Source organism: Hyalella azteca, unplaced genomic scaffold, assembly GCF_000764305.2.
Source record: "Hyalella azteca isolate HAZT.00-mixed unplaced genomic scaffold, Hazt_2.0.2 contig1473, whole genome shotgun sequence".
In the NCBI taxonomy this organism is placed as follows: domain Eukaryota; kingdom Metazoa; phylum Arthropoda; class Malacostraca; order Amphipoda; family Hyalellidae; genus Hyalella; species Hyalella azteca.
Window position 1 is genome coordinate 1 of NW_025931790.1, and position 23,696 is coordinate 23,696.

Here is a 23,696-nt window from a genome sequence, read left to right on the forward strand (position 1 = left end):
AGTGGCTAGTGTCCCCGGACCCCAGGTTAGTGGTTGGCGTCCCCAGGTAGTGGTTAGTGTCCCCAGGTTCCAGGGCCTGGTGTGGGACTGTCTGCCCTGGAGTGGGGCTATCCGGCTATCTGCCCTGGAGTGGGACTTTCTGCCCTGGAGTGGGGCTATCTGCCCTGGAGTGGGGCTATCTGCCCTGGACTCCTGGAGTGGGGCGATCTGCCCTGGAGTGGGGCTAGCTGCCCTGGAGTGGGGCTATCTGCCCTGGAATGGGGCTATCTGCCCTGGAGTGGGACTATCTGCCCTGGAGTGGGACTTTCTGCCCTGGAGTGGGCTATCTGCCCTGGAGTGGTGCTCTCCGCCCCAGTGTGGTCTCTACTTTGGTGGCCCCGTTCTGCAGCCCTTCAGCCATTGAGAATTCTTGAGTTTTTTTTTTTTCAAGACACCCAATCTTGTTAATGAAAACATAATTCGGGCAAGTTCCTTCAACTGTTCTGACATGGGGCCGCATTGAACCAGTCTTCAGAGGCTCCCATAAATTCCAATTAAAGAAAGAAAGATATTCATGGTCAAAATGCTGTGGACCCCTACGGGGTTAGCCCCCTCACAGTGCGAGATCTGCTGGGCGGAGGAAACTTCACACAGAACACCCAGTTTGCCATTGTAAAAGCTACGGTTGAATACATCAAGAGTACTGGACACCTGAATAATCTCTGAAAGCTGATCAACTTACACACAGATCAAGACTGCCTGGAACAATATACTTCAAATTAAGTAACCAATTGAAATTCATTTGATAAATCCAGGTGCAACAAGTGCCCTGTTGAGGGACATTTATGCAACCTCAAAACGGACTACATACATACATAGGTACATATTCATGGTCATAGAGTGTCATTCTAAACTCTAAAGACTTAAGTGAGATTATTATTGAGATAAATGTAACTGAATCTGGGTTAATCTGGGATTTTGGGTCGCGAAAACCATAAGCCATTGTAGCATTCATAGGATCTTAGAATTCTTGGTGATGATTGTACCATCAAACAGGGTAATAACTAATAGGAGATGGGTAGGGTCTAGGCCTAGGGTAGCTGACAGGGGACAGTGTCAGTGACAGTCATCCCACATTTCAACGCATTTACATTTTACAGTAGAACCTCAATTAGCAAAGGCTCCAGCCTCCAGTTAACAAAAAAATCAATCAACAACAAAAATTTTTATTATAGCCTATTTATCTTGCTCAGCAAAAAATTTCCCTTAGTGAAAAATTAATGCATCATCCGTCATCACAAAATTGTGCAGAGAATGTCATAGGTAGATACAATTGTGCACCAGGCAACTTAATATGAAATGTAATTAAACTAAACTATAATTTATTTCCCTAAAAAATATGATGGTTGTAACTAGAATATTCCTTTCTGTTTGATATGTTTTTGCAATCTTTTTTTTGTTATAGCCTAGTGAATTCACTTGACCCAATTAAATGGTGTGAAATTACAAGCCGTCCTGTGATTTTACAGATGTAGAAAAGTGCTATACGGCAGCTGCTATGAAGCTTGCAGTGGTCAAGGTGTCAAGGTCATTGTAAATGCTCAATGGCATGTTCATGGATACAGTAATATCACATGAATACAAACTACGGTAATGTATGGATATGGTCACATCATATCAATAAAGGAAAAACTAGTAAAAATCACAGAAAATGTCATTTATTCTACATCTCCATGATATACAAAGAAAAAGGAGGAGTTCAGATTACTGTTAGTAATAGATGAGGACACTCTGCATGCTTCAAACATTTAAAATTAAGTTTTATTTCTAGTGTCCCAGATTACCCCATTCCCAGGGGTAATTTGGGACAATTTTATTTTGCATCTGGCACCTAACTAATAGCATAGCATATGGAATTTTTTGAATAGGTCATACAATAGCCCTCACAAAGAGCTAGAAAATGGGCATAAACTTGTTTATGAAATGTTTCATGGTAGCCACTGTGCAGAGAGTGGATGAATATTGCAAGATCTTTGGTGACGCTTCTGTAGCAAAATTTACGCCTTCAGAAGATCTTGCCGACACATTTAGATTGAAATTCTTGCATTTAATATATTTGTCAGTCTTTGGCCAACTATTTAAACAGTTACTGGATTCTTTATAAGTGTTGTCTTTAAAAAATAATTTTTAAATGTATATTATTTCTGATTTGTCTGTTGAAAAATTGGAAAAAGGCCAAAGAAATGGGGGAAATTGGCTAGAGTTATAGATGTTTTTGTCCAATTCATTGTTTGGCTTCTGCTTCAATTTTGACTTGGGTCACAAGCATTTTGGCAATGCATATACTTTTTAGAATCAGTTCATTCTTTATTTCCTTTTCTACCAATGATTTAGAACACCATCTTCTTGAATGATAATACTGGTGCCCATGATATTTACTGGTCGTACTACTAGGACTCAAGAATAAACTACAGGAAGGTAGCAAAAAACTTTCTTCTATGCTACTATGCCCTGGAATGGAATGAAATATATCTATTCTAACTAGAGCTTTCTCACCATTTTCATAGCTGCTAAATTCCTGCTGAATGAATTACCTTGTATCTAATTGTTAAGAAAAGTGCATGAGTGGGTAGCATAATTCAGTATTTGGGAAAAAAATGTCGCATTAGAACCACAAGGTTTTAAAGTGTCTCACGTTCACTTTGAGGAAAATAAAGACGCTTTTTTTGGTCTCTGTATAGAACCCTGTATAAATAACAGATTGTTGCAAGCCACACAAATATTAATACATGGAAAACTACTATATTGTAAACAGTATAAATCAATTCGTGTATTAAACAAAGTAATTAGTACAGGATGACCATTTCTACGCGTAAGTACTTACTCTAATAAGAGGTTCTGGTGGAATGACTCAAAATACTAAAAGTTGGTAGCAAGTTAACTATTGTTGTGTTCATTGTGGTGATGTTCAAATATAAACAAAATCTTATTTTTACAATTAAATCTAATTCTTAATTTCTAACTATTTTATTACATAAATTCAAAATCATGAACAAAACCACAACAATTTCAGTCAGTAATGTGTCAAAATCTATGCTCACAAGGCACAGCCCAAACTGGACAAATGAATAAGGCATAAATGCCTGTGAATGAGAATGCATTAGCTAAATTTCACCTCTTCTAATCATGTAAAGGCCTTTGTATAATTTCTTCTGTAAAAACTAAGAAAACTGGATATAATTTTGTGCATAATTTTAACAAATTAACTGTCAAATGATCATTTTCACCCACAATTTATCACATTGTTGCCGGGTGGATGTTTCACGTTGCGGGTGAGGTAACCGTGTTACCTACTTTGACTTTGGTTTGGCAACAACCCTTCTATCTAGTATGTTAAAGGTCTGGTGTCTTATCTCTTAAATTGAAGTAAAAATACAGTGACAATGTAATGAGTGAAGAAGTTTAACTGCATTTCAGGAGTTATGATTTGGGATTGGGGAAGGGAGCATGGACAGGGTTACATGTATTCCATCATTGATGAACTGAAAAATAAAGAATACAAAAGTCAATAACCTGTCCACTAAATAACAATGCTAAACCTGAAGGGAAATTGAATGTTACAACTGATGCAATAAATATTTAAAATAGATTCTTGATTGATAGCAAGCTGGTTGCGTGCAGCAAGCAAGAAATATGAAAAACAAAACGGACAAACATAATATTGGGAGTGAAATCAGTAAAACATTTGCAAAGATTAGCTAAAACTAGAACCAAGAAAAACCATTCAAGTAATTGGTAAAAGTTATGAAGTTTTCAAGATAAACACACAAAATCAAAGCATTCAAGAATAAATTGCAAGCAAATGACAGTTTAAATATGAATTGCAATAAACATTAGATGATAAGTGAAGCACTAACAAAGTTAATTAATCAGATTCGCAGGTAGCAAAATTATGGGACACTCACAAAACATCTTTGCAATTAAAGGGATCACACCTAATTCAACTCAAAGGCTGAAAAGAACAAAAAGAAAACATACATTCAACAATAATTAATAAGTAAACATTAATTCAAAAATGATTCATATATAGAGAGCAGATGGTTGGGTAAAAAATATGGGTAGATGCCTCCTGGCAACAACATTTTATTAATATGCATCATTTTTTTGTTGCAAATTTACCAATTCTGCTATTACCTTTTTTGTAAATTTGTGTTGAGATACATTGTCAAAATTCTTGTCCGCACGATCTATGTTAACTCTAATAGTATAAGATCTCATCCGATGTTCCTCATTGAACTCTAAAACACTAGTCTGCAGCAGCTATTAGTCACTAGCTACTTTGAACTCCTAGAGCAATTGATTTTTATTTGAACCAAACTGGTTCAGTTTGCCAAGACTGGGAGGCTTGAAGGTTTTTAATTTAACTGAAATGTTGCATTTTTTTTCAATTTTAATTTTGGATGGTTTACCAGGCCTCATGACAGTACAGGAAGTTGATTTTATCAAACTTGATATTGGAAAATGCTCTGTAACATTGGAAATAATTTAACATTTGCCCCAAGTTTCAATAGTTGAAATGAATTTTGCAGTCAAACTTGCTGATTGAAAAATATCTGGATCATCTCCCTGTTTCTGAGGTGGTCTAATATATGTATAAATGGTTATAATCTTGCTGATATATCATGCTTTGTGTGTACCAATAGCCCTGGAAGCATTCAATTATATTGGCTCATTAAAAAAAAATAATTAAGATAAAATTCTTGAATGGAAGTTTCTCTGATATGAGAAATGTCCTGTAGTTGTCTATGAGAACTGTTACATTAATTCCTAAAATGCCCTTTTTGATAATTGTTATTTTTCAAATAGGTAGTTAATTGAAGTATTTAAATTAAATGTTGATTTTTATGATATAACTTAGCATAAAATTCTAATTTAAGATTGTTTAATTCCAGTTTTCTTATGCAATTTATTTGTCCAGGTAGCCTTCTTGCTCCTCCTATGACAACAACAAGCAACATGCAAGCTCGTCTACAGGAGAAGACAGGCCAAGAAAACACTGATTTCTAGGTAAGCCATATTTGTTCAGGGTACATATTCTATATAAGTAAAATTTGTAACAAATTATGTAACAAGAGACACGTAACTATGTTTTGTTACCAGTTATATGCAATGTGGACAATTGACAGTTGGGTATCTTGATATTTCTGCCATCTGTGACTAAAGACCTCAGGGATGTTTATTGAGGTTTTTAAATTAATTAATTGAATTAATTGAATGAATTGAGTGTTTTGCTGCAATTCTACACACATACACATATGATTTGCGTAGCTAAGAGGACAGCTCTGTAACTTCTGTATCCTCCACTAATTTTTTCCTCTATTCGTCGGAAAGTATCTGAAATTATGGGACAGGTAGAGAAGCTTGGCCATTATGTAACAAGAGACACGTAACTATGTTTTGTTACCAGTTATATGCAATGTGGACAATTGACAGTTGGGTATCTTGATATTTCTGCCATCTGTGACTAAAGACCTCAGGGATGTTCATTGAGGTTTTTGAATTAATTAATTGAATTAATTGAATGAATTGAGTGTTTTGCTGCAATTCTACACACATACACATATGATTTGCGTAGCTAAGAGGACAGCTCTCTAACTTCTGTATCCTCCACTCATTCTACTCATTTGTATGTACTTTAGTACTCCTTTAGTAGTAGTAGTATCATTTTTTCCCTCTATTTGTCGGAAAGTATCTGGAATTATGGGACAGGTAGAGAAGCTTGGCCTTGAGGTTATTTAAAAAATTATTGCTAGATAGTTTTGAATGATGGTTCTGCTGAAAGCCTGTTGAAAATTTCTGCTCTAGTTGATAAGCCTATAACATTGAGTATCAAAGTGCATATTTTTGTTCAATGGATTGCTTTACAATCTTGACAATGATTTTCAGCACATATACAATATTTAATCTTCATACATAGTACAATATACAGTAGTATTCATCATAAACACATGGGACATTATTTTCTCTGTTGCTGCTATGGACTACAAAGACTAAGAGTGCAGGTTCTGAAAGGCACAAGTTTCTACATAAATTAATATACTTGCCCTCTATTGACCAGCATAGTTTATTGTGTGGCTGATTGACCCCGGGGCTACAATATAATGCATTTTAAGTATCACATATGGTGAAGTAAAAGTACTTCATATCAGGTATATATGCTGAACAATGATGATTATTTATCCATATTTTCAGTGGTAGCTTATATTTAATTATTCACTGTTACAATTGATCAGACTTCAATACCATTGATACCATTCAGACTTCATTGAATGATGTATCATGTTTGTAAATAATTCTAGTTAGGATTAAAATAATTTATTTTATCCACCTTTGTCATCTCTAATTCTACTGAAAATCCATGGAAATCGACAACAAAACTATTTGTTTTTAGGTATTTTCATATTTGACTTTGTCAATTTACAATATGAAATTGATAAACATTTTTTAGTGTAAAAATTGAGTATTTATAGTACAGGAAGCCTAAAGGTCAATAATTTTAATCTCAGTGGAAATTTTAAGTTTTCTAACATGGTAACAGTATTATTTTTTAGGTGTATTACCTACATCACAAAGCAGCAATACTTCGGTATTTCATCACTGCATTGTAAATATATACATGTACCTATAGTACCTGGGGCCATACTTTCAAAACTCGCTACGTGAACGTAAGTTCTTACGCTCTATTTTCTTGTCTATGATTAAGTAAACGTAAGTACTTACGCGCTATTTTCTTGTCTATGATTAAGTGAACGTAAGTACTTACGCACTATTATTTCTTGTCTATGATTAAGTGAACGTAAGTACTTACGCTCTATTTTCTTGTCTATGATTGGTAGATTTTGCTTGAAAGGCCGTCAATGATTGGCTGATGAATGATCTCTTAACTTTTTTTGAAAGTATAGGCCCTGGCATATTGCCACTTGGTGAAGTCTACACTCAAATAAATCAGTAAGACTTTGTCCAAATAGTAGTGCATTTTTTCTCTTGTATGGTTCATTCTTATAGAAGTTGACCAGGCACCAGGGCATATGAGTGTTCCATGCAGAAAGTGTGTTAGTACTATTTAGAAAAAATAAATAATAATTTATTTATTCTATCTAAAAATAATTTCCATCAATAATATTTCCATAATTTTTTTAGAGTGTAATAAATGCTATTGTTTTTCAGATGATCTAATTCTGCCGCCATGTGTGATGGAGACCCCAAGCTCCAACGTCCCCCAAGTGTTGTTTTGCGAAGACTGACACCGGAAGACATGGAGTCCATTGGTTGTGGGCTGGAGCCGCCAACTGCAATGAGGAAAAGGAGAACTTTAGGAGATGAAAACTCATACTTAGGTGGCTCTTCTCCTAGAAAATGTGCACGCCTTGACACACAGGAGACCCAAGTTGTCACCACAGCCGCTACTTTGAAGTCTGTGGTGAATAAAGTTTCAAAAACTGGACCTAAATGCATTAAAACTGGTCTCTTAAAAACCGTTTCTTCAGCCAAGAAAAGTTCTTCCATATTTCCTGGGAGCCCAGGAAGCAGTGGCTTGTCCAACAAAGAAAACCACCCTGTTATTCCTCAGGAATATTCAGTTCCTTTGCATGCATCTACAGGAATAAATACTACTTGTATGAAGACCAATGTGGAGGCAAGGACATCAGAGAATCTCACTCCCGAAAGCGTTGGTGAATCACCTGTTGTGACGGTCAAAAAAGAGCCTATTGATGCGGCCGACATGTTACCAGTGCCTCTGTGTGCCATAAAACAGGAGACTGTGAGTTCAGATCCTGAGTTACTGGAGTGTCGTCTTGCTCGTGTCAAACTTGATATCAAAGAAGAGGTGAGCGAAGTGGATGTTGCAGATGAACATTTCTTTGCTGATGCTTTAGAGCAAGGCTTTTGTTTGAATATTACGACCAAGCAGGAAGGTGTTGACTATAGCTGGCTCTTCGAAGAAAATGTTAAAGAAAGCTTCCTCGGATTTGAGCCTTCAGAATTTAGTGAATTTATCGCACCACAAATAGATGAGAATGACTGCCCTGACGCTGATCATGAAAATCAGAAGAACAAGACCAGGCGGACCATCAAACCGAAGTTATGTAGCGGAGACTTCATAAGTCCAGCTGACAAAACCATCAAGAGCATGGTTTCCAGAACGCAGATGTCAAGCAAACATTGTAGGGAACCTCATGAAGTTGTTAGTTCTTTTCGTATCAAGAACCTCAAGAAGACGATTCTTGAACTAAACGTGACACCTTCCATGCCATCTCTCACACTTTTCCTCTCTAAACTAAAGGAAAAATCTGAGAGTCTTTCGTTCCTACAAAACAATTTTGCTCTCATAAAGAAAATTGTTCGCACTCTCAACAAGGACTGTAGTGGAGGTGTCTTTAACCCTCTATTGGACAAGCTTATAAGTCGGTCATTGGAGCTCCACGACGTCGCTTCCAGGAGTGGGGGCCTGAGTCCGGCAGTTATAAGAGACCTTCAGCAGCGGTGCTCTCAGGCTGGTCTTGGTATGGGGGGACCTCTGGAGGAGTTGGCGCTTAACATCTTTAACTTGTGTATTGGAGCCGCCACTCCCGCGAGTGGTAATGGGGAGTATCAGGACTCAAACGATAAACTTTTTGATATTATTGGTGAACCTCTCAACAGCTTTGGAACAATTACAAACCAGAATAACCATGCTCCGGAGTATACCTGGAGTTCAAAAATCAAGACGACACACTCTGGAAAACGAACTTTTTCCACGGCTTTCTCAAGACAGGAACGAAATAATACCAATTTTGAACGACGTCCACACCTTTATACCTCTTCATGCTCGTTTCCACTTCGTAAAAGTGTTGAAATTTTCTATGTGTCCTCAGGTTTGAAGAGTCACTCCCTCAACCCTCGTCTCTATACTGCGATGGTACGGAATATTTCTCAGAAAGATCCTCCGCCTCCAGAGGTTGGGGAGTTGCAAAAACTGCGAGGTGTCATTGTGGTCGCGGAAGACATTAAAACCTCTCAGCAAACGAACAAACAAGTTGTTAACGAAGTGATTGATCATGAAGGTATAATATCAAACTCAAAGGAGTCGGCAAAAGATATTAATTATAATAGCAAGGGAACCGTTGTAGCTCAGTCACCCGAGTCAAAAGAATTGGTTGCAAGAGAGTGCGACTCGTCACAAGTTGTTGCCGAAGATCAGGAATCTACAAATGAATTCGCAACTCAATCTGGAACAGCAGAAAGTATTGAAAACTCAGAACCTGACATGACTACAGTTGTTGGCAAAGAATCCGACTTGACTGAAACGGTTGAGAACGAACCCAACTTGGCTGAAGTTGTTGAGAGAGAATGCGCGCCATATGAAGCGGTTAACAGCAGGCCTGAATCACCTGAATCTGAAGACATTGGACTCGATAGAAATATTGTCTCAGGACATAAGTCAGCTGATGTTATTCTCAAAGGACCAGATTTGGTAAAAGTTGTTGCTGAATTACCAAATTCTTCAGAAGTTACGGGCAAAACACCAGAGTCAGCTGAGATCAGTTGCAACATACCGGAACCAGCCGAATATATTTCTAATGGTCACGATTTAGTGCAAGATGGAAACAATCTGAAGAAATCTAAAGGATTACGGGACTTTAGAATTGTAAATGCCGGTAAATCCACTGCAGGTGCCAATAGAACCTCAACAAATGCCTCATCAGAGAGACCCTATGCCTCTGCCAAGGTGTCTGCCTCGTCTGTGTCCAGTCCAGATGTGCCCAGTACAAGCTTTAGTTCCAGGTCATCTAGGGACAAAATTGTTCCCTGTTCCACCAAGAGAAATCCTGATTCTTCCTCAAGTAAAAAGAACATTGATTCCAGTTCCACAGAAACATCCTCATCTATTCCTGGTGGCAGACTGGAAACACAAACTGTACTATCTACTGGAACAATGGCTCAAACATTAGAAAATTCTACAAATGGTGGCTCTCGAGAAAAAGAATTTTCGCCTGCGAAGAAAAATCTTTCGAGCTTGAAAAACTTCAGAAAAGTTAAGGGTGGGCTTGCTGGTATAAGGTTAGATAAAACTGTGACGCCTGGCGCAAATTTTGATGATTTTGACATTGATGGATACTCCCATGAAACTGTGTGTAGAGAAGGAAATTTTTATGATATGGACAGAAACTCGACTGAGACTGTGTATAGAGAAGGAAATTTTGATGATATGGAAGGAAACTCGACTGAAAATGTGTATAGCGAAGGAAATTTTGATGATGTGGACAGAAACTCGACTGAAACTGTGTGTAGAGAAGGAAATTTTGATGATATGGACAGAAACTCGACTGAAACTGTGTATAGAGATGGAAATTTTGATGATATGGACAGAAACTCGACTGAAACATTGTATAGAGAAGGAAATTTTGATGATATGGACAGAAACTCGACTGAAACTGTGTGTAGAGAAGGAAATTTCGATGATATGGACAGAAATTCGACTGAAACTGTGTGTAGAGAAGGAAATTTTGAATACATCGAAACCGTCGGGTTCAGTGGGCTCTACCAAGGATTCTACATCGAAACCGTCAGGTTCAGTGGGCTCAACCAAAGGTTCTACATCGAAACCGTCATGTTCAGTGGGCTCAAACAAAGGTTCTACATCGAAACCGTCATGTTCAGTGGGCTCAACCAAAGGTTCTACATCGAAACCGTAGGATTCAGTGAGACCAAAATAGGATTCCGTGGAGATCGTGCGTGGCTCTCATTTACAAATGAAATCCTAATAAAAATAAATAATTTCAGCTTTATTATTTATTGATTCCTCATAACTTAACTACTGATGGAATCTCACTTGTAATGATAATGATTATTTAGAAAGGTCAACCTAGAAAATGCTAGCAATATTCTCAGGCGGGGCCTGAAACTAAACTGCAGTCCATCGCTGTATATTTTGTGGATGTTAATATGCACATTTATTACTCTATTCCTAAATAGAGTTTAGTCTGTTCATCGGAAAAATGAAGTTTATTCCGTTCGTTAAATTTTAGATAGACAAATCGGGAGACTGTGACATGGGTGCGCTGTCGACGATGTGCAGGCAGTAAACTTGAAATTTTGAAATTATTATTTCGAAACTAAGGAAGTTTATTTTGCTTTGATGAAGGAATTAGTGGTCCTTTGAATAGGATTAGCAATGGCGTAATGAGAAACGAATAGCTTCACAAATTGAGTACACGAACACGAATATATAAAAAAATATAACTTAGTACTCACTGCGGTGAGTGACAGAGAGCGCATTTTCTCGTCGACGAACACTTGAGGTCACGGACGGACATACAGACGGACAAGGCCCCAAGGCGAGCACAATAGTGCATTTTTTCCACAAATGAGAAAATGCGCTAAAAAGTATGATAAGCGAGGACGGATTCGTCCACAACCTGAGCTCTCTGGTATTCACTGCGTCCGGAACGGACTACGTTGAAAAGGCGTAGGGTTGTCGTTACTGGGTTTGGGCTGCGAGTTTTCCTGTTTTTTTTTCTCTATGTTTCTGATTATCAGAACTGCTAGGCACTAAATAAACCATATATAGGTGAGGGGCTTCATGGACCAGTTTCCAGTGCTCATATAAGAATAAATAAGAAGGAGTGCTTCGCGTCACGCCTCCTATATTCCTCCTGCCCTAATATACCTGCTGTGTGTGTAACTCGGTGATTTAGACGTGACTTGCTAAATACCATTGGTTCAGCGCAGTAATCCTTGACACGCTTTATTGATAATAATTTAATTTGTAGGTTTATATCCATGCCCCATGAGGTGTGCCCAAAAAGAAACCCTCCCAAATTTATTTCTAATTTAGGTAAGGTTTGGTTTGGTTAGGTTAGTTTGTCGGGTGTTTGATTAAGAAGAGATTTTGATAGGTGATTGGCAGTGTTGACTGTGGTTAGGTAGAGTGCGGAAGATGTTTTTTGAGTGTTAAGGCACTAGAATAAATTTCAAGATGCGCCGGATCTTCTCAGCCGAATCTAACGCGCTACACATCCGCTGCACAGGCAGTTCGACCAAACGATTTACGGTCCAATTTTACATACTTTATTCTGAATATACGAAAGATGTTTTATTAAGCCAATGAGATTTGTCCAGGTTCGATGGAATTTCATCCAAATAACTGGTTGGTCCAATTAACCGTTTTCGAATGCATACAACTTGATTAATCTTGCAATCGGTTTTGAACATATATGTTTGTGAAGATTACCATCAGTTTATTCAACGAAACTTCGATTATTTCTTTGAAATTACCATTTGCGGAATGGACAATAAAATATAGCTTTGTTAGTTGTCGACATTGCTCACTTAATTTTTAGCATTCCCATTTTACAGATTCTTTTTTAACGAATGTGGTTACTCTTTCTGCCTTGTTTTTCACATCCAGGGGATTGATTAAATAGTCTGTCAAATATTAGCAGCTTATTACATGTTTATTACAGAAATTTTGTCACGATGTGTGTACCTTGCAATTGTCTACTAAATTGAATTGGAATCCCATAAATGGTTGCATATTGTTAGTTACTGAATGTTTTATTTATGCGTGTTCACTGCACAGTCCAGTTGTTGCGTCTATGGTGCCACGCAGAAGCGTGGATGTGAAGGAGCACTTAGCCACCCTGATGACGTAGCCGCTGGTGCGACCGGCGTAGATGTAAACATAAACAACTTCTCCAGCTGAACCCTCAATCTCGATCTGGAAGGAGATTTCGTCGAGGAAGATCCCTGTTATTCGGCTCCTCGTAACGTGTCCCCACTTGTCAACTTCGCCGAGGATCGCGTATCTGGATAACCCGACGTCGAAAAGGGGAGACGTCGCAATGATTTTGAAGTCCATAAATTTGTCAAAAGCCAAAATGGTGATAGCATCATCGGCACGGTGTTCGATGTAGTTCTCTTCGTAGGGATAGTGTGTCCATGAAAGGTAATCCTTGGACATAGATTTTTCAAGGTTTAGTTGTCTGGGGGTCCAACTTTGTCGATCACCAACTTCAGCGATGAATATTAAACCGAACGTATGCTCGGACCCGATAGTCGTTTCTGTAGTCCAAATGTAACCTTGTGAATCATCACGCATAAAGAAATCGTCAATGGCTGTCAAGGGCTTGTCGGGCTGCAGGAGTTTACCATCGGGACGACACGACTTCAACACGAGATCTCTGTTGATATTTTCCATTTTGTCACCGAAACCCACCGGTCCGGCGCTCAAGGTGGACACAGCGGATTGTAGAGCGGGGTTGTACTCGATTGCTTCTAGACATTTGTTATCACAGAAATCCATCGCAGAGAAATCTGCATTTACAAAGCACCAAGGGCGGTCTTCAGTTCCTTCGGGGTTACGACAATAGGCCCCTTGTTGCCCGAAGAAGCCATTCCAGTCGACGCACGAGTAGCCATGTTCTGTCATGCTCTGATTCCCAATGTAGCTGTACCCTTCATGGACGTAGCAGTCTTGATCGCAAGTCGGGATGGAGCAATACTCCCACTGCCACAAGTCCTCAGGCACATCTGAAGAATAAATCAACAGAAGATGAAGGTAATCCATCGAACCCTTAAATTTCTGCAATCGTATTGACATTTTTGGAACAGTCACATTTTTTAAACTTTGGTGTTAAGTAAAATTCTGGAAAGAAGCACAGAAAACAATCGAATGCTCAATGGATAACACAGCCGAATCATGTACATATCCAACTACGTTTCAAAGGACATCACTTTTAGTATTAAAAATTCAAGATCATACTTTACGGAAATAATGATGTATTTTCTCTTAAAAAGTCTTAGGTAAACAGAAGGGTTCACCAGAATTTTCTACTCACCCAGAAATGCGTCTGTGAAGCAGAAGGCTCTGTCGTGCATCTGTCCAGGGTTGCGGCAGAAGTTTTCGTACAGCGAGTCTCCCGGATACCTGAACTTGTAGTCGACAGTATCCCAGTACAGGCACGGCTTTCCTTGTTCTGAACCACAGGCAGAAGAGAGACTGGGTCTCATCTCAACATTACGGGCAGGAATTGTATTATCATAGTTCTAGAAGAGGCACGAAATAGCAAATAAGTCTTTGTGTTGACGATATTATTGTTTACGCTGCCAGAGATTGTGCTGAAAACTCGACTACCAAGTAAGCTCAATATGGATTAAGTTCAAGATTGGCTCAGTGAGTTGGGAGATCGAAACCCGCAATAAGTTGTATGAATCCTGGTCGAAATTAGAATGATGGCCGGATAGTTGAGATCCGATTGCATCAAAAAATACTTTTCCACGCCGAGAGAAATAAACTTGTTGAGAGAGGTGCAAGTAAACATGAAAGCGGGAGGTTGACTCCAAAGCGTTGGATCGAAGGAACTAAAGTTATCCAAAATCTCTAGTTGATAATGTAATTTCCTTTTTTGTTACTTGACTTATCATATTTTAATTACTTCAGCCATCAGACTTGAGTCTGTAACTAGATATTTCGTACTTCTTTGCTCTTTTAATTTTATTACATATTAAATGTGAACTAAATTGAAATGTTGCATCTCTTCGGCTATAAGGTAAAGACATACAGGTAAGAAGGTTTAATAATTGCCCGCACCTGTGACATTAACATGACCGAGGTACGAGGAAGAGCCGGCGTTGAAAGACTGGCACCAGACGTAGGGGTTGTTGACGTTGTCGTTGCTGGTCCAGAAGACGTCTTTGAAAGGCTTCAGCCCCAGGGCGTGGGCGAACAGGGAGGTGTGACCGATCTTCCATTGGTTCTGCAGAGGAAGGTGTATGCTGTATTCGTCAATACGGACAAATTTCTGAGTTATAACTCATATCCGTATGCAGGGTTCGCCATATTTATGGCAACGGATGTTTGCTATATAAAAATAAATTGGTTTCTAGGAGACTTTTCTTTTATAATGAAGCTTAATATCATCTATTAATTCATCTATTTTATATTGCGGAAGTCTAAGGTGTCTAAATTTACTATTACTTGGGACAGTAGATAGAAAAGCAATTGTAACCCTTCATAAAAAGAGCGAGAGTAATTCAGTCATTACGAAAAAAGCTCCAAATTCGTCGTGAAACTGTGTGGAAGGTGGTAAAAAAATTCAAGGAAACTGATGAAACATGCAATCGACCTGGTCAAGGAAGGAAACGAAGTGTCCGAACAAAACAATTGGTCATAAATACGAGGGAGAAGTTGAGGAGAAACCCTCGTCGCTCAGCTGCAAAATTGGCTGCAGAAGCAGGAGTCAGTCAGACATCAATGCGTAGAGTCCTCAAAGATGACCTCAAAACCTCCCCTTACAAGATGCAAACAAGGCATGAACTAACAGACCGTCATGAACGAATGAGGCTCGAAAGATGCCAGCACATTATGGATCTCATTGAGGATAGCACGCTGCCCAACTTGGTGTTCAGTGACGAGAAAAATTTTGACATTGAACAAAGCGTTAACCGTCAAAATTATAGAGTTTGGAGTCGGGATGGATCCGTGGCAACCAGAACAGCAACACGACGTCAAAATCCCATGTCCGCGAGGGTTTGGGCCGCGGTAACCACCACTGGGAGGTCCCCACTCGTTTTTGTCCTCTCAGAAGTGAAATTGAACAGTCAGCGATACATTTCGAACATTTTGGAAGCTGTGTTGTTACCTTGGGACCGTAAACACTTCAACGGCTCACCATGGAGTTTTCAACAAGTCTCTGCCCCATCACATGGCTCAAATATGACCCAAAACTGGATTCAGGGTCACATCCCAGCGTTCATTAGCAAAAATGAATAGCCCTCAAGAAGCCCTGATTTGAATTCTCTCGACTTTTCTGTGTGGGCTATTTTAGAGAGTAGGGTCTGCAGAACACCTCATGATTCTTTGGATAGTTTGAAGTCTAAATTGACACGAGAATGGGACTTGATCCCACATGAAATACTGCGTGTCTCCTGTGAAGCTTTCCCGCGTAGATTGGAGGCCGTCAGTAAAAATAAGGGTGGTCATATTGAATAAATATGTCTGAGAATTGTTTAGGTAATTCTTGGCTACTAGCTCATCCAATAAAAAACAATGCACCTGTTTGTTTCATTGCGAAATAACAAAAAACATGCGTTGCCATAAATATAGCGGACCCTGTCTTTTAAACCTGTAATTCGTGAAAAATTATGGAAGCGAATTGAAAATGAGAGGATAATGATTTATTTTAAGTGAAAAATGTATATTGCACTTTTTCCACCCGTGGCCGAACCATTGTAAATGAATGACTGATCACTCAAACTCGATACAGAATTAGAAAAATTACGTTCTTGTACCTCGTGTATTGCATATTAAATTTTATTATTTATAGGTGCTTATACACTGGGCGATTAGTTGTGTCTACTACAGTTTTGCAGGCTGAGAGCCTATACACGAGTATAGGTTTTCGGTACACCTCGACTGCGCTTGCAGTCGCAGAGAGTATAGGTTCGCGTCAGAGCGACGTTGAGAGTTGTCGAGTAAGGGTGTGCACGGTGGAGGCATGCGAGAGCTGGACAGCAGTGTGCGCTACAGTGGGCAAGAGAGAGAGAGCGACGCAGCTATGCTCAGTATGACACCCGGGCAGCTACTGAGTGCAATAGACTGCTTCAAAACAACTCGAGTTGCTCTGCGTGCAATGAACCAGCTAGTTGCCTCTGAACACGTCAAGCATCACAAATTTTAGTTGCATCGCCTAGTAGAAGCAACGAACCGCCCCGTGTATAAGCACCTTATGGCAGTCAAGGCAAGTTAAGCTTGCTTGGGTCGATAAGTGACATATGTCAACTTACGTCTAATGAGAGTGTGACGCCACACATTTCTTAGTGGGCGGAACCATGCAACGGCTATGTTACAGCGTATGTGATAAATATTGTCTATACTTAGAAACAAATTTAGATTCTTTTAACTCACGAAGGCTAAGTGATAGTCGTCGCTGACTCTGATCTGCGTGACTGATGACTCTGAAGCGCCATGCAGGGCTTCTCTGGGGAGACTCATGCAGTACTGCACAGGAATGCCGTGCTGCCGCGCAGACACTGCCATGTTGTGCAGCCAGTCGTCTGCTAGGGTGACGTTGGTGTGCAGTACGCTGAACGATAAGGATAGACATATTATATCATGAAGATTGTATAACGCTTGCAGAAATAACTGTAGTGTTTGATTATTTTTCTTACGCCACATATATATATATGATATATATTCATAAATAACTTTAACTCTTAATATTAAGGTTGGCCGTTGCGGGTCGGTGTAACGACACTACCGTCAGACTATCGTTTCCATCACGTAACGATCGCTATCGAGTATAGTTTTTCTTAAATACTCACGGAACCTGGCATCATACCTCACTCCGTCGTACTCCTGGTCCAGCCAGTCCTGCTCGTAGGTCGATAGCCCCCACTGAAGAGCTTCTTCGAACAGACCGTCCCAGAAGCTCTGGTCAAGAGGCACGGCTTTCTGGGTACTCCCGTCAATGAAGAATGGATACTGGCCTGGATTAAAAGAAAGTTGAAATCCCTTTTTCTGTGAAACGTGTATTAAAATTTGAACATGGGATATCTAGAAACATCACACTATCGTCAATTACAGACAACCAAATATGATATTAAATTACAACATTATTCCAGTCTTCAGAGTTTGCCAACCCTTTTCAACCATCTCCCATATGGATGTCTTCTGAATTGGGAGTCTCGGCTTATTTGAAACCCGATATAAATTTTTCTTCAATTGGCATGTTTCTCAAGCACTTTGCATTGTTGACTGCGGGTCTCATTTGTGTTGCCGAGTTCTGCCGGCAAGATTCTTTGCACTTCCTCATGCCGACGACGCATGTAAGACATCACATTTACTGGTCACTGCAGTGCAGTGACGACGGCGCTGTGATGGAGCCCCGGGAAGCTCAGTTAATGTCTCGGTGTTGCTGGTGGACGGCACTTAGTTGCTGTCGGAGAGGTGGTGCTTTCAGCATGTGTGTGTCCCTAAACACTCAGGGTAAGTTACCCGGGAGGATCTTAAAGTATTTTCGATAAAACTCACCTCCGTTCTGATCGGCATAATCGGTGTCACTGGCGAAGTATCTGTTGTGGGCGAGGATGGGCCAACCCGTCCCCTTGAGGCTCTCAATACCGTCCGGAAAAATATCTGCTCTGGCGGTCCAATTCTTGACTCCGTCTCCCAGTCCTTTGTAGTACCACCACGAGTCAAGTTGCAGGTACCTGAATGTTAAGTACTTAATTAACGGTACGCCACTTGACACCATGACCACCTCTATTAAAGGTGAAGTGTCTTGTTCAGTTTGTCATGCCGGTGGCATGAAATATAATAACACCAATCTACCTGATGGGAATATCCTGCGCCGTGGCATAGTCAGACAACCCCAGCAGCAACATCTGGTAGTCACTGTAGTCGTCTGAGTTGTAGTAGTAGTAGGCGCCATTGTCGGTCCAGTAACCCAAGTATTGAGTGGTGAAGTCGTCCGATCTATTTGCTATTCCGAATTTTTGTTGGACATAACGACCCCATTCTGAAATAAACAGTAGAAGGTTTCAAATGGGCGTAGGAGAATTGTTGGGAAAATAAAGACCTTTACAAAACTTGTGCAGGGGTAGTTTTCTTCCCTGTTGGATCCAAGATTGAGGCGAGAGAGATAACTTTTACAAATTGTTACAACGCTGATGACTGACAAATTCGTCTGCCTCATGCTATTATATCAGCCATGGCAGAGGCTGTCTGACCAAAATGTTTTCCACACAATTACGCGGGTTGTGATCCCGTTGCACCCAGATACATTCAAGCAAAACCGACGGATATCGACCTCATTTGTATAAATCCGAAGGCTTGCAGAGTTCCTAGTTTGTAAAATTTAAATTTGGCACTCCCTGCCCTTTATTCTACGTGTAGATGTATTAATATTTATATAATTCGTAACACTTCTTTATTTAAGATCCAAAGTTCGATATAACCAACTCCCTCGCACAGCTAGTGTAGTCACCCATAACAGTGTGGACGAAGGAAGGGTCCTCAGTCTCCTTCACGCCCGTCACGGCGATCACGCTGACGCGATAACCTGCAGGGATGGAGTCCGCCCTGCCCTGCACCTGTGACGAGCAACAAGTCATTACCTGCTTCCACGAACCATTTATTGAGAGATTTTTATGCTCTTTAAATACTTTTATCAAAGATCTGCTCCAGTTATGAAATTTCCTTTCAAACAATATTAAGTTATCTAAGCGCATTTAGATTCATGGTTGAGGTGTCCTTAGTCCGCAGAGCGCAACAACATCCACATATTAGAACTAATCTGTTAGCACATAAATTGCACAGCGTAGGTTTTGTTCATTTTATCAACGACTTTTGCATTTTTTCTATAATGAAATTTATCAACAGCAATTCGCAATACGCACCCCGTAGTGCAGGGCGGCCGTGTTGTTTTTGACCTCCAGCCAGCTGCTCACCCCCATGGGGTGCTCCAGGGGGGACACCAACAGGTTGTAAGACGGCCCCACGATGAACCCTGCAATGCCTGCGTGCTCTCCCCACCTGAACCTGTCAGAGTTCTCCCAGAAGCTGGGGAGGGAGGCAGAGTACGTTAGTTCGGTACTCTACAATAGGGGAAGTGTCAGACAATAAAACGCATAAGTAAAAGAGGCGACTTGAACTGGGTTGTGGTATCTATGCAAGGTGACCCAGTGGTTAAATTCAGAGTACCAAGATTGAAGCAGAGAGGTGCGGGTTCGACTCAGCTCTGTGCGCCAGTTTCTGGTCAGAATCGGCAAGGAGGCCGGGCGGTTAAGCAAATAAATTTGAAACAGTGAGTTGCGTATTCAAGCCGGCAACAAGCTGTGGATGTTCTGCAATGTTTAGAATCGTCGACAGGCGTACGGCCTACTAAACGCTGAAACCGCTATTATTATTATAATGGAAGGCAAGGGCAAAAGAGGTAACTTGAACTGGGTTGTGATATTTGAGCCTCGTAGTGAATGATTGCCGGAGACTGGCAGGTGAACTGCCTTTAATTACTATTCACGAGTTACGGGAGGAACATGTCGGAGTTCTTCAAGAAGCTGGGGAGGTTGACAGCAGTTAGTTCAGAACACATTAAGTACAAGTAATTATGATAAACTATGCTAAACTGAAACGCTACAAAAAAAAACATATTTTTAAATTATTCAACATGAAATTTTATATGATTCTTCCTTAAATGAGTGGCGACCCAGCACTTTAATGACAAATTATGGTAATAGAGCTAAAGATGTTTCAAACGTAATAGTCTTAAGTTAGCTATAACGTCAATAAATGGTTATTTTTTAAGTATTTCTACGTTAATAACGGGGCCAAGTGTCTTCGGTCATGTCTGCTATATACGTATTTCCGATCATCATACTTGTATAGTCACGTATAGTCGTATGCTCATACAAGATTTGGTGTAGATTAATTATTATAGTGTGACGACATTAATCTTGACATTAGCGTTTCATTCTGCTTTCTCTTCTCGGACCAACTCCGTCACTGAGTATTGTTTTTTCTTCAAGTTTGTATGATTTATAAAATTTCTTGACATACGCGCTCCTTATCCGTTGGGTTTATTGATTAATTTAAATATCTTCTTTTCTGGATGTTCAAGTTTGGCACTTCAACAAGCATACTGAACCTGCATACACATAACGCGTCCTCGTATTAACTCACCAGCTTAGAGTATACAGACCTTAAGACGATGTACCCTTGAGTTTATTCCGCGACGATGAAACACACGCATTTGTATTCAACCGACATGCTTATACCTGCCTTGGGTGTACAGCTTTCAAGCTGCGTGAGTGCACAACTGTATATACTATATACTATACATACTCATTTTGGGTGTAACCTGTAGAACCCCTAAGTATTGGGTAAACAACTCACACGATCACCAAGTACATCCGTATTGGGTGATCAACTTCACGATCACCCACCTGCCCTGGGAGTACAGCCCCCAGCCCAGCATGTTGCCAGCGGGGGTGACGAAGCGGAAGGAGTTCTCGGAGGAGGTGAGATCGAACACCGGGTACCCGCTGCACAGCGTCGAACTGTCGCCCACGCCGCACCCTGTCGGAAGGATGGATTTTCACGACCCTTGCCACCTTAGATCGTAACAAAGGCATTGAGCATGCTGGTCTGGCGGAGTCCTCAGACTATTTCAGACTATTCCACTTATCATATTATATTATAGTGATGCCGGCGCTGAAGAGTAGGCCTGATGTGGCCTGATGTGGCCTGTCGCCGATTCTTGTACTTTTCTTGACTTGTTCATAGGAGATCTGGATATAGGTCCTTCGACCGGATCTTCATAACTGACGCTAGTTTGAAATAGATACTAGACTTCTACCGGGTTCGATATGGTGGTAGACATTTCAAGTCTGAACACATGTTTTTCCATGGCTTTATTTAGTCTGTTCTTGAACTCGTTCATATTCGGAGCGTCAAAGATGTAATAAGGGAGGCTATTCCACATGTCGGTGATTCGAAGCGTCAAGTTGCCACATCGCCACTCATCGTTAGCTTCAATTTTATTTAGAACTATTGTTACATTTGGCAGCGTTTCTATTTCTAGAAGGTGTTTCTCGCTTGTAACTCACGCACCCTCGATGCCGTTGGGGAACGTCGTCTCGAACACCGTCAGGTTGGAGTCATCGTAGAGCTTGGCTGCGGTGACGAAGCGGGCGCCGCTCGTCGTGACGTAGACCCTCGTCACCGCGACGTAGCGGCCGAGGCTGTCGTCTCCGGCGACGCTTGTCGCGTTCGAGAGGGTGAGGCATCTGTTTCAGGGGAGACGGTGTTATTGTTGCTGTTAATTAGGTGCTCAGTCAAAATATACTGATATGGTGCACGTGATTTCTCCATATTAAAAGGTAAGCCTGATTTTTATTATTAATTTCACTAGAATTGTCGAATATATTTTTCTCAACTGAGACCTGGCTCTAATTTAGCTCCAATATACATGTTTCATACCTCAATCTACCCAATAATTTGTTTAAAAAGCATGAATTTCTGGAGGAAACTGGTTTTGTAGAAAAGCTTTTATAGCCGTGCTATGAAAATATTGAGTACTATACGTATTAAAATAATGATATAGTTAAAATAACGTTGAAGATTTGAAAACGCCTTCTTCACATAAAATTAATAAAAAAATGGCTGTAAATGTAGGAGGAATAAAAAAAATCAACACGACTGGTAATGGTGAATTGAAGTAGCATAACAACGGCTAGTAACCCACAGTATTTTCTCTCAATAATTAGTAACCCCGTTTTCCTTCAAGATTCTTATCTTACACTATATTCTGCTAAAGTGAATATCTACAAATCTAATACTCGCACTCTAGTTATCTAATATTGTCAGAACAGATGCTCTGATCTCGAGAGAAGATGTCACCTGATCCCAGGCTACAATCTGGGATGCAGCATAATGGAGGCTCCGTGTAAACATCCACTCTGTACCTACAATCTACTTGCCAATCAGCAACCTTCTGATTGCTGAAGGGCGATCAGAAGTAAATGCAATCAAAAATAACTGAATGGCAATCATAAGTCACTCCAGGGGTAACTCAAAGGTAACTGAATAGCAATCAGAAGTAATTCCAGAAGTAACTCAGAAGTGATTTCTGTCCCGTCCTGTAACTAAAATAGTTTTAATAAACATGTCATTACTCGATATTATCATGATTCTAGTCTGACGCTTTACAATCTAGGCAGCTCGCACGACATTACATTAAACTTCTTATTTTTAAACGGGATGATGTAAATTTATAGGCTGAATTAGATTTTTCCATCAGATCTAAAGGAAATTTTGCCTCTATGATGTGTCCACATTTATTATTGTTAAAGTATAAAGGAAGCTACTTGGGTGGCTCTATATTTCCGTTCTTCGCCGATAAGCTTTCAAGATGATACTTGCATGTTATTATATTTTTTCGTCTAAAGCACCTTAAACGGTCCATATTTCCCGGTAATAAACGGTAGATATCAATAAACTGTAAATAATATACATGTATAACCGGTAGATAATTTTTCCCGTCCATTACTACCCCACGGAGCAATGAGAGAAGTTTTTCGAGATTGTAGCTCACCCGTTCTCCTCATTACACAAGACTCCCCCCTCGTGGACGTACGGGGGAAGCTCGGTGAACAAATCCGGGGCGTTTGGTGGGGTAAGGAGTCCTGCGAATGTGAAAATATATAGGTTATTGTTTTAGTATTGATGAAGTTTGAATACCGGAGTTCCCCTAGAGGATCGATATGGCGCTTAGTGTGAAGGGGACATCCAGAGGGACACACAACTTGGCTAGTCAAACAATAGACATAAGAATGATTAATTATGAATATATATACATTCTTAACCGTAAAGAAAACTGCATAGAAAACGAGCGGCCGCAGGGTAACTGCAAAGAAAAGCTCACCGCGCGCGGAGCAGACCAGGCACGCGGCCAGCGTCCACGTCAGCAACATCGTCGGAGGAGATCTTTTGTTCTACACTGCAGGCTTCAATGATATTCTGATACTTGATGATGATTTATATGGAAAATTGGGGAATAAATTAGTATGAATTATTATTTTATTACGATAGATCACGCTTATTAAGGTAGATGGAAACGCTTATTATCCGAATAAGGCACTCAGAAACAGTTATTAGATGACTGAGTACTTACTTT

The 23,696-nt window shown here is 40.1% G+C and overlaps 2 protein-coding genes across 2 annotated transcripts; one reads left to right on the plus strand and one right to left on the minus strand.

The window, feature by feature from the left end:
• The first annotated feature begins 2,213 nt into the window (after positions 1 to 2,213).
• Positions 2,214 to 11,579, plus strand: LOC108670885. Its single transcript, XM_018158375.2, has 4 exons — positions 2,214 to 2,851; positions 4,958 to 5,046; positions 7,207 to 10,751; positions 11,560 to 11,579. The coding sequence occupies exons 3-4, from the start codon at positions 7,226 to 7,228 to the stop codon at positions 11,577 to 11,579; spliced, it is 3,546 nt and encodes a 1,181-aa protein (XP_018013864.2). The 5' UTR covers positions 2,214 to 2,851; positions 4,958 to 5,046; positions 7,207 to 7,225.
• An 873-nt stretch (positions 11,580 to 12,452) lies between these two features.
• On the minus strand, positions 12,453 to 23,557 carry LOC108670886. The gene is made up of 13 exons (XM_018158376.2): positions 23,445 to 23,557; positions 23,115 to 23,205; positions 21,632 to 21,807; positions 20,965 to 21,097; positions 19,420 to 19,582; positions 19,008 to 19,113; positions 18,353 to 18,539; positions 18,053 to 18,231; positions 17,361 to 17,508; positions 16,928 to 17,105; positions 14,612 to 14,777; positions 13,860 to 13,997; positions 12,453 to 13,551 (listed from the first exon to the last, which is right to left on the minus strand). The coding sequence occupies exons 1-13, from the start codon at positions 23,491 to 23,493 to the stop codon at positions 12,581 to 12,583; spliced, it is 2,685 nt and encodes an 894-aa protein (XP_018013865.1). The 5' UTR covers positions 23,494 to 23,557; the 3' UTR covers positions 12,453 to 12,580.
• Between the last annotated feature and the right edge of the window lie 139 nt (positions 23,558 to 23,696).

Coding starts and splice junctions, on each gene's coding strand:
- LOC108670886 (XM_018158376.2), bottom strand. CDS start 23,493: ATGTTGCTGACGTGGACGCTGGCCGCGTGCCTGGTCTGCTCCGCGCGC. Junction 19,114..19,419: donor CGGCCGCCCTGCACTACGGG/GTGCGTATTGCG, acceptor TGCTCGTCACAG/GTGCAGGGCAGGGCGGACTC. Junction 18,540..19,007: donor CTTCGTCCACACTGTTATGG/GTGACTACACTA, acceptor TGTTTATTTCAG/AATGGGGTCGTTATGTCCAA.
- LOC108670885 (XM_018158375.2), top strand. CDS start 7,226: ATGTGTGATGGAGACCCCAAGCTCCAACGTCCCCCAAGTGTTGTTTTG. Junction 10,752..11,559: donor AATAGGATTCCGTGGAGATC/GTGCGTGGCTCT, acceptor TCTGATTATCAG/AACTGCTAGGCACTAAATAA.